At 39.2% G+C, this 10946-nt stretch overlaps 1 protein-coding gene across 4 annotated transcripts in view; it reads right to left on the bottom strand.

Moving 5' to 3' along the window:
• Positions 1–1978: 1978 nt before the first annotated feature.
• Positions 1979–10946, bottom strand: part of MDM4 (MDM4 regulator of p53) — a 36482-nt gene continuing 27514 nt past the window's right edge. For 2 of the 4 annotated variants that reach the window (XR_005199639.1, XR_001824163.2), the window contains 4 exons: positions 10341–10501; positions 7897–8046; positions 5497–5577; positions 3020–3250 (listed from right to left, as the gene is read on the bottom strand). Coding sequence is in view for 2 of the 4 variants with exons in the window: in XM_037737339.1 (XP_037593267.1) it covers positions 2686–3097; positions 3201–3250; positions 5497–5577; positions 7897–8046; positions 10341–10501 (854 nt within the window). In the remaining 2 variants the exon portion in view is untranslated. Of the gene's footprint in view, positions 3251–5496; positions 5578–7896; positions 8047–10340; positions 10502–10946 lie in introns of all 4 variants that reach the window. The other 2 variants (XM_037737339.1, XM_017525408.2) reach the window with 2 other exon arrangements.

The raw sequence follows: 10946 nt of genomic DNA, 5'->3' as shown, positions 1-10946 counted from the left end.
TTTGTGTGTTTATCTGAATTAAAACCAAGACATGTTCTGACTGAAGTTAAGTCTGATTTGACTGATTAATTTTAAACTGAGTACAGGCTTTGCCAGTTTATACAACAGGATTTTTTTTTTCTATAAATTTAATCAGCTAAATCTATAGCCTCAAGGCTTTCATAAAAATATCTTTAAGCCTATCTGCAAGGGTTTGTGTGTGTGTAAGGGAAAAATACATGTATATCTTTAAGCCAAGCATAGTGGCTCATGGCGGTAATCCCAACACTGTGGGAGGCTGAGACAGGGAAACCACTTAAACCCAGGAGTTCGAGACCAGCCTGGGCAACATAAAGAGATGGCGTCTACAAAAAAAATTTTTTTAATTAACTAGGTGTCATGGAAGCTGAGGCTGGATCACTTGAGCCCAGAAGGTTGAGGCTTCAGTGGGCAGTGTTTGTGCCACTGCACTCCAGCTTGGATGACAAAGTGAGACGCTGTCTCTCAAAAAAACAAAAATCTTTAAAGCACACATATAATATGCAATAGGTTGGATAGTATATCCTTTGTAAGTACTTAAATTTTAAAAATGTAGATGTCAGATTAAAGTCTTGCAAAAGGGCCAGACTAGGTGGCTCCTGACTATAATCTCGGCACTTTGGAAGGCTGAGGTGTGAAGACTGTTTGACCCCAGGAGTCCGAGACCAACTCAGTGAGACTTCATCTCCACAAAACATTAAAACATTAGCCAGTGCTCTTTTGCAACGTTATCCTTTCATTAGCAGGTCTTGCTCTGTCATCCAAGCAGGTGTGGAGTGGCATGATCATCGCTCACTGTAGCCTCCTGTGCTCAACTGATCCTCTCACCTCAGCCTCCCAAGTAGCTGGGATTACAGGATAACTTCCTGCAATGAGTCAGCTAAACATTCCTGAATCCAACCATTCTACCCCTGGCAAACTCCAATATGTGACGCTCTAACACGTGTGGAAACATAAAGTCACTCACATCAGTTTCAACAAGTATACTGCTTAGTGAAATATGGGTCTTTAAAAACATAATGGAATTTGAAAAAAGAAACAACACACTGATGGTAATGTCTTTCTCTGAATGAATGTGTGTAAAACTGTAACAGGCACAAAAATCAAAGCCAAATAATCAAAGACTTACATCTGTCAGACCTATTCTACAGAAGCCATTTCAGTATCAGGGTTCTTTCTTAGATAGGTTTGAAAATGTATGTCACAATTTAAATCTGAAAACAAAGCCAAGCGCAAACACCAAGTAGAAGTTGCACTACAAGAACATGCAGGTCAACCAGATGTAGAAGATAAATGGTCAAAATATGATATGAAGAAGAGAACTAAGACAGTTACATATAGCAATTCAATCTCTACCAGGTTTTCCACATTAACACTGGAATTTAATCTAATTAAAAATAATCTCTCGTGATGGATTATGGCATGAGCCAGGTTTTCAGTTAATACAATGTTTGTGACAATGTGGAGAGTGGCCTGGCTAATTAATGGGCAAGGAACTTGGAAGGAGTTGCTTCAATTCAACACCAGGGACCCAGTGTGAAGAACAATGCAAGGACAGGTATCTAAAACCTGTGAGGTTCTTGAATTTTTTTTTTTTTTTTGAGACGCTGTCTCATTCTGTTGCCCAGGCTGGAGTCAATTTGGCATGATCTCAGCTCACTGCAACCTCCGACTCCTGGGTTCAACCATTTCTCCTGCCTCAGCCTCCTAAGTACTCCTGAGTAGCTGGGATTACAGGCACATACTATCATGACTGCCTAATTTTTGTATTTTTAGTAGAGATGAGGTTTTACACTGTTGGTCAGGCTGGTCTTAGAACTCCTGACCTCATGATCCACCTGCCTCAGCCTTCCAAAGTGGCTGGGATTACAGGCGTGAGCCACCGGGCCTGGCCCCCTGTGAGATTCTACAGTGTTTGGTAAGATGGAGTTGTGTAAGTATGTAATTGTGGAGTGCAGAGTGGCCTCTGTAATAAAAGAACTCTAATGACCAAAAAAAAAAAAAAAAAAAAAAAAAAATTAGTCAGTGTTGTTACGCTAGTCTACAGTCTCAGCTATTAAGGAGGCTTAAGTGGGAAGACCACTTATGCCCAGAAACCAAGGCTGCAGTGAGCCATGATCACACCACTGCACCGCACTTCAGCCTGGGAGACAGAACAAGACCCTGCCTGTCGCCCCATACCTCCCCTACAACCCCCCAAAAAAGTGCAACCAAAAAACTAATCTAGGCTGAGAGCCATGAAATAGTCAAAGGACTGTCTGAAAAGGGGTAGGAGGGAGTGTTTTAGGGCGACAGAAACATTCTATTGCTTTTATGGGGTGGTTAGATTTTTACAACTTGTTAGAAGGAAACACTTTATCATGTTACCTATACCTCAATATTGTAAATGTGCATGGAAGAAATCTCTTGTTTTTCAAGAGCTTTTCTTTTGGGTTCATTTAACTATGTACCTGACTGCAGCATAAAGTAATCCACAGCACTTCATAATTTAACTAATCAGATTACTTCTGTTTTTCATTGTTGGTGCCCGTTTTTTTCTCACAGCTACCTTGGATTTTAATACCTAACAACATTCTCTAACAGACAAGTAGGAAATAAAATTAAAGGATTGATCTTCAAATAATGTGATGTGAACCGAATAAATGCATTTTTATATTCGTACTACCATTATGCTATAAAAACCTTAATAACCAGCTGAATCTCTTTCTTGCAAATAGGACATGAACCCCCAGCCTTCTTTAGTCTTCTGGCACAGTGAAAACAAGTGACAAGATGGCCTGTCCTCCCATGAATAATGTTCCCATCTCGTGGTCTTTTCTCACATAAGCTACATGGCTTCAGAAGATTCTGGCAATCCTCCATGTTTTCTGTATCTGTTCTCTGTTCAGAAAGGTTATCTAACTGTTCTCCCATGCTTGAGATGGTCTCTTGGCTTGCAGAACTGTGAGCCAAATCCAATAATTCCACCAAGTTGCAGGGATCAAAAAGTTTGGAGTTTTCTTTTTTACACATCTTTAGGTCTAACGACAGGAGCTGAAATGGTTCTTCGACAATCAGGCACATCAATTCCTTCATTTTCCTTTTCAGGTATGGCAGTGATGTCAGATGTGGAGAGAGAATGGGTTAGCTTTGAACAATCTGAATACCAATCCTTCCTCAAGGCCCAACAACGAAAACAGTACCTCTTGCTTGGAGAGTTAAATTTCTTACATTCAGTACACTGCCACTCATTCTACAAAGACAAGTGAAGCCAATTAATACTCAAGGGGTGAATATGATGCTGAGAAAAAGGAAAGGAGGTCAAATTCATTCACATCCTCTCACTAAGCTAGTGATAGTCCAGACATTCTACACCAGTGAGCTAGCCTAGGATTTGAGCAAATTCTACAGCCATGTGAAGGAAAGAAAGCCTTTGGAAGTTTTACTTACACTGATAGTGCCACAACTGCTATTTTCAAGCCACAATCTGATATAGCTATCTTTAAGAAAAGTTAAATTATTCTGGGTTTCTACCTCGTCTGGATGAAATATACATTGTTTACTGTACCTTATGGCCTTCTTTGGGGTTATTTTTCTTTGTACAACTTACCCCTTTACCAGGCAAGAGGCTGAAGAATGAAGAGACTACTCTGTCATTCTTTTCTACACTAATAGCAAATGTTATAAAATCTGGCAAAAAAGAAAGCTAAAACAAATGAGATTTGAAAACTACTAAATTTACTCATGCACTCTCAATTGCACCCAGGATTACAGGTATAATTATATGCCTAAATCGTGCTCTCTGAAAAATAAATGTTCTTGTCCTTGAATGCCAAGTAATTTTTCTCTACTTCTCCATATTCAAATTAGGAGACAGACACTAGATCTCAATGAATTTTAAATGCTTTGCTTAATTCAAAAATAGCTATAGGGAACAAGTAAGACTAATGTGGTTAACTGCCTGGCTGTGACAGGATCAATGATTTGACATAAGCTGAACTTTATTACTTTCAGGTCAAAGACTGAGCACTTCGGGTATAGAAGTCATAAATAGCCGGGCGCGGTGGCTCAAGCCTGTAATCCCAGCACTTTGGGAGGCCGAGGCGGGTGGATCACAAGGTCAAGAGATCGAGACCATCCTGGTCAACATGGTGAAACCCCGTCTCTACTTAAAATACAAAAAATTAGCTGGGCATGGTGGTGCGTGCCTGTAATCCCAGCTACTCAGGAGGCTGAGGCAGGAGAATTGCCTGAACCCAGGAGGCGGAGGTTGCGGTGAGCCGAGATCCTGTCATTGCACTCCAGCCTGGGTAACATGAGTGAAACTCCGTCTCAAAAAAAAAAAAGAAGTCATAAATAACTCAATTGTCCAGACTGAGAGGCAGGGGTACAACCATGTGTTAAACTGGGATATACTCCAGACAGCCTCAAAATACTCTTGCCAGTCTGATATCTTCCAATCTCATTTAAAATGTTGTACAAATAATCAAAGGAACTTCATAAAGATTTGGAATTTGTTACTGATGCTGTGCCATAGTTTAACTGGCATCACTTTTCATTAGTAGTACATAAGATAATAGGGCTTATTAAATTCAATGGCATCCATTTGCTTAACAGTTTTCTGGGCCCAAGTAGCCACAAAAGTCTGATTAATATGGAAACATTTATCTTGGTTATTTGTATTATGGTCAAGAACACTTTTACTGGACCAATATAGTTCACTTTATTACTAAGCTACACACAGATAATTGGCAATGAACTACCACAATGGTCAACAGTGGTGTGGTGGAAGTGGGGGAAACTATCAACACCAGAAACAACCTAAAAATGTTTCTCTCTCCAAGCAGCAAATATAAAATCCCCTTCTTATCCTTCCTCCAACAACCTTTTCTCCATAGTGTATTACCTGCGGCAAGACTAAAAGAAACACGGGGAAACAGCAAGTAAAAAGCAAGCTATACATCTGGGTCTAGACTTGAGTTATCAACTAGTGACAAATCCATACCTATTAACCCAAAAGCAGAATATCAAATCTTTAACAGTCCTCCGTTAATATCAATCTGTGTGGAAATTAAGCTGTTTTCCACTTCCTTCTTTTTAAGAAAACAATATTATTTTTATATTCAACAAATAATTTTAGATAGCCTATGGGTCTTTCGGATTACAGAGAGGTGTTGAGTCATGGAAAGCAGCACAGGACTATTTTGCGTAACTTTGTGTCTCCAAAGAGATTTGATGGCAGGGAGAAAGGCACACACAGGCATAAATCTCATGGTTTTCATGGTAGAGAGAGGATAAGATCAAATTATCCCCTTCCCTTAAGTTGCAATAAAAATCTCTTACAAGATGTAAAGAAACCAACATCACTTAGCAACTAGGCAAGGGCGAGAGAAATGGGTGGTGGAGGGGGAACAGCTGTCTTCAACACAAGCGAACTGCTGGAATTATATCATCTGAAGACGGGGCTGGTGCAAAATAGCTTTCACTGGAGATTCATACCTCAGAGGTAACTTCTACATCAGTATCATCACTTAAGGACTTAGAGTCGTCAAGATCATCATTTTTCCCCACTTCAATCACCTGTGAAGACAAAATGTCTCATTAGTAATGTTTACCTGTTTTAGATGAGGCTGATTACCTAGAATCAAAAAAGACAACAGCTTCCATTTAAAATGAACATTCTGCTTCCATCACTAGCACTTAAGGAGACAGCTTAAACGCAAGACCAAACATGATTCTGTATATCTAGTTAGCATTTCAGTAGTAGCACAAATGACAGAAAAGCACCCAGAAGCGTTACCAAATAAATTCTGCATTCAGAAGAGAGAAGATGCCCATATTTATTACTTTAAATATCTGGGCATGGTGGCTATTTTACAGCCAGGTGCCTATAATTTCAGCATTTTGGGAGGTCAAGGCCAGAGGATCCCTTGAGCCCAGGAGTTTGAGACTGGCCTAGGCAACAGAGTGAGACCCTGTCTCTACACAAAATATAAAAAATTAGCCAGGTGTGGTAGTACACACCTGTAGTCCCAGCTACTTGGGAGCTGACACAAGAGAATCGCTTGAGTCCAAGAGTTCCAGCTTTCAGTAAGCTATGATCTCACCATGGCACTCCAGCCTGAGAGACAGAATAAGGGCCTGTCTCTAAAACAATTTTAAAATAAATAGCTCACACCAGTAATCTCAGCACTTTGGGAGGCCAAGGTGGGCGGATCACAAGGTCAAAAGATAGAGACCACCATCCTGGTCAACATGGTAAAACCCCATCTCTAGTAGAAACACAAAAATTAGCTGGGCGTGGTAGTGCACTCCTGTAAAGCCAGCTCTTCAGGAAGCTGAGGCAAGAGAACTGCATAAACCCGGAAAGCGGAGGTTACAGTGAGCCAAAATCGCACCACTGCACACCAGCCTGGTGACACAGCAAGACTCTGTCCCAAAAATAAATAATTAATTATTAATTTCAGAGTAGAAAAGCTCCAAATTTGAACATTTTTATCTAGGCAGACAGGAAGAAACAAAGTATTTTAAATTTTACTTTTCACATTTAAAAGTAAAACCAGTTATGTGATACTCTAGCTGTCCCATAGAAACAAAAACAAAAAGCCCATTTCAAAAGTGAAGAGTATTCTAAATTTCCAAATTTTTAAATTTTAAACCCTAGTTTTGTAGTCCAATAAATGGAATAAAACCAATTATGAAACAATTATGAACATCTGTATAACAACCTCACAAAAGGTCAAGTATTTTAAGTCCTATCTCTCTCTAAAAAGTCTCCTAGGCCAGGTATGGTTGCACATGCCAGTGTTCCCAACTACCTGGGAGGCTGGAGTGGAAGGACCATTTGAGCTACGGAGTTTAAGATTAAACTGCGCAAAACAGGAAGATCCTACCTCAAAAATAAATACGTTTCCAAATATTGCTTTTGTCTTCATTCAAGCCACCTGCATTCCTTCTAATGCTACCTATATAACTAGTCTAAGAGAACCCAGGCATCATTTGACTACAACAAATATACTACAGTATCCTTCAGGAACTCAAAATTCCTATGAAAATTCCTTAGACAAATAAAAAGAATGACCCAATTTAGTTCTGGTTTTCTTTGCTGTATTTATCTGATGGATGTTTACTGACACTCTTCTACATGCTGGGCACTGGATCTGCTCCCCAGTTTCTCTGGAGTCTTGAGAAAGCTGCGTGTGTGACTCTTCATCTGTACCTGAGTACGTACCATATGTATGAGCACATACAATATGTACTCAAGAGTTCTAACTCCCCTCTTTTCTACTATTTTAACTCTAAAATAGCTATAAAAAATACCTTCCATTAGGTATAAAATGGTTATAGAAGCTATCAAGATTTCCAAGAAATAAGTCTCCTACAGGCTACTATTCATTTAGAACACAGGTGTCCAACCTTTTGGCTTCCCTGGGCCACACTGGAAGAATTGTCTTGGGCCACACATAAAATACACTTATACCAATGACAGCTGATCAGCTAAAAGGAAAAAAAAAAAATCGCAAAAAACTCATGTTTTAAGAAAGTTTATGAATTTGTGTTGATTCAAAGCTGTTCTGGGCCGCATGAGGTCCACAGGCTGCAGGTTGGACTAGCTTAATTAGCAGCTTAGCTTGTTAGCAAAGAGAGAAAAAAATAAAGGTAGCTTGTTGCTATAAGCGGAGAGGAAAAAAAAAAAAGAGGGGCTTACTGCTTTTGAGAAAGTAGAAGTCAAGCAGCACTAATTAACCTAATATTAATTTTAAAATTGGATACTGAAAAATGTTAGTTAAAAAGGGGATTATGTAACCAATCTGCTGTACAGAGATACACAGAGATCTGAACAGATTACATATCATAAGCGCACAAACAGAATCAACATGAAATTTTTCCACAACGTACCTTTTTGTCACTTATTTTCCCTACTTCTTCACTTGCTTGTTCAGTATCCGCAGCTTCAACTTTTATTCCAACACCTAACTGCTCTGATACTGATTCATTCAAAAACCACAAGTCATCTGTAGTATCTGAAACAATAGCAGTACCCACATCCTAACAGAAAAAAAAAAAAAAAAATGAGTTCTGTATTCAGAGGTTTATCATAGATGTTGAAACAACACAAATGAACCCAAAATTCAATGTCTTAACACTACATCGCCAGAGAATGTCTTGCCTTTATTCAATGGACATGTATTCATTCAACAGGTATCTACTTGACACCTACTATGGATAAACTAATAGATGGATTTAATGGCACCAGGCAAGGACTTTTCCATTTTAATACTAAATCGGGTATAACACCTGAGAAACAGTACTGAAGAGTTTAAAAGGTAAGGACTTGTAGTTGCTCAAGTAAATAGAATCCATTCCCTAAATTCCCTTCTACAGGTGACACTCTAAGAAGCTAGAAAACATTCCATTAGTTCTGACATATTCCTTCCCTTAAAATGGTCAAGGATGCTTATTAAAGAAATATGAGTAACTTAACATTTCTCAACACTTGTCCCAGAAAAATAAATAAATAAAAAGAAATATGAGAAATACTGGTCACCCAACCTTTTGCCCTGACACTTTCTGAACTCCTGAACACCTTTCAATATATAAAACTTTCTGCATTCACCTATGAATATTTCATGCATGCTTTTCTACAACATTCATGAGAGACAATTTATTTTGCCACTGTTATATACTCATTCATTTATTAAACAAATACTCACTGAATACCTATTATGTGCCACGTACTGTTCTAGGCACTAGGTAATGGAATAGAGTGGTGAATAATACAGAAGCCCTGGGCTTACATTTCAGTGACAAACAGACAATACATACATAAAATACAGCAATATTTTTACAAAGTGAAAAGTGCTATAGAGAATACACTAGGATAAAAGAGAAGGGTGTCTAGAGAGGAGGCTATTTTAACCAGGGATGGGTTTTGCAGGCCACCACTTATTACTACACAGCTCCAAAACAAAAAGTGAATGGATCCAACTGGAACTACATAACATAATGGCCTTGGTGGCCAGGGAGGACCTCTTTGAAGAAATTACATTTGAGGCGAGTCCTAAATCATGAGAAGGCAAAGAAAGAATATAGGGGAAGGGTGTTTCAGAAAGAGTAAAGAACAAATTTAAGGTGGCTGAGGAAGGAAAGAATTTTGGGCTACAGTGTCAGAAAGGAGCCTGGTGTATCTAAAACACATATAGTGAACAAGGAAGAATGACAAGAAGTAAGGAAGAAGGAGACTGAATCAGTTATGACTACAGCAGAAAGTCTAGCTTTTATTCTACTTGTTTTCTGAAGCCACTGGAAACAATGGGGTTTATCCATTAAAAAATATACTCTTTGACAAGTCTAAACTACTAGAAGAATAAGAAAGAGGTGGACCATGTGGTATGACGATGTTATAATGCCTCTATGAAAAGTGATAATGTTTTGAGAATTGGGGTATGACGGCAAAAGTAGTAAAAAGTTGTTAGATTTTGAATATGTTTTGGATAAAGAGCTAGTAATCTGAACGTGGTCTCTGACAGAGAAAGAAATCATTCAATATCTCCTTGATATATGGCTGGAATAAGTGGATAGATGGTAAATTTATGAAAGAGGAAAGGCTGGGGAAGGAATGTTTGGCTAAAAAGAAGGAAGTTCCTTTCTTCTTTCTCTCTCCTTTCTCTCCCCCTCGCTCCCTTCCTCTCTTTTTCTCCCCCTCCCTCCCTCGCTCCCTTCCTCCCTCTCCCTCTCTCTCCCTCCCTTCTTCTCTCCCTCTCCATCCCTCTCTCTCTCTGAATGACAGGGTTTTGCTCTGCTGCCCAGGCTGGAGTGCAGTGACACAAACATAGCTCAGCGCAGCCTCAGCCTCCCAGGCTCCAAGGATTCTGCTGTCTCAGCCTCCCAAGTAGCTGGAACTACAGGTGTGTGCCACCATGCCTGGCAAATTTTTTATTTTTTTGTAAAGATGGGGTCTATGTTGCCCAGGCTGGTCTTAAACTCCTGGGCTCAAGCAATCCTCCAGTCTCGGCCTTCCAGTGTTACAGGCTGAGACTTCTAGAGATTTCAGTATTAGCCATTACACCTAGCCAAAAGTTCCATTTTGAAATTGTTCAATGTCAAATCCTTTAAGGAGAGGTGTTAGTTAATTAGGCATCTGAAAACTGAAGCTAGGCATTTAGGGCAGAGATAAGGACTAGAGACACAGATTTGGGTATCACATGCATAAAGATACTACTTAATGGCACAGGAGTAAATAAGAATTCTTAGACAATATGTGTGGTCAAGAGTAACCAAGAATGTTACCCTTTCAAAGGAAAAAAAAAAAAAAACCACCCCCCTTCAAATGTGAAATTTACCTGATTTGTCTGTAAATCAGTTGAACCACTACTTCTAGGTGTATAGTTGTTTCTCAAGTTTCCTAAAAACCACCAAGGCAGGCCAGCTACATCCCACTCCTCGAATCCAAGGTCCAGCCTAGATGTCTCATCTTGGGTTAAATTTTCTATTAAGTCTTCATCTATAGAAGACAAATGAAAAGGATGATAACTATGTACACAACACATAATAACCAAGACTATCTTTAGAATATTTAAAACTTCTTTATAAAATAGGTAAAAAGAAATTCCTATTCTAAGAAAGAAAGAACCAGAAATCAAGTATCTTAGTAGCAGAGCTCAAATCTCCTCTCTTGTTTAGGCTTCATTAGCAAGCAATGACACTATTAAGTAGATCATCGTTTATCAAGTCTAAATTCTAAAAGCACTGTCTTCTATGAGAAGATAGGGGAAAAAACGACTCTAAAAGCACCTGAACAATGACCTTGTTCTAAAAGAATTTCTAAATGAGCCAGGCACAGTGGCTCATGCCTGTAATTCCAGCACTTTGGGAAGTCAAGGTGGGCAGATCAGGAGGTCAGGAGTTCGAGACCAGCCTGACCAACATGGTGAAACCCCGTATCTACT

This window comes from Cebus imitator, unplaced genomic scaffold (genome assembly GCF_001604975.1).
Source record: "Cebus imitator isolate Cc_AM_T3 unplaced genomic scaffold, Cebus_imitator-1.0 Scaffold38, whole genome shotgun sequence".
Classification (NCBI taxonomy): Eukaryota; Metazoa; Chordata; class Mammalia; order Primates; family Cebidae; genus Cebus; species Cebus imitator.
The sequence above is the reverse complement of the archived record's forward strand: the minus strand, read 5'-3'. Positions and strand labels throughout refer to the sequence as shown.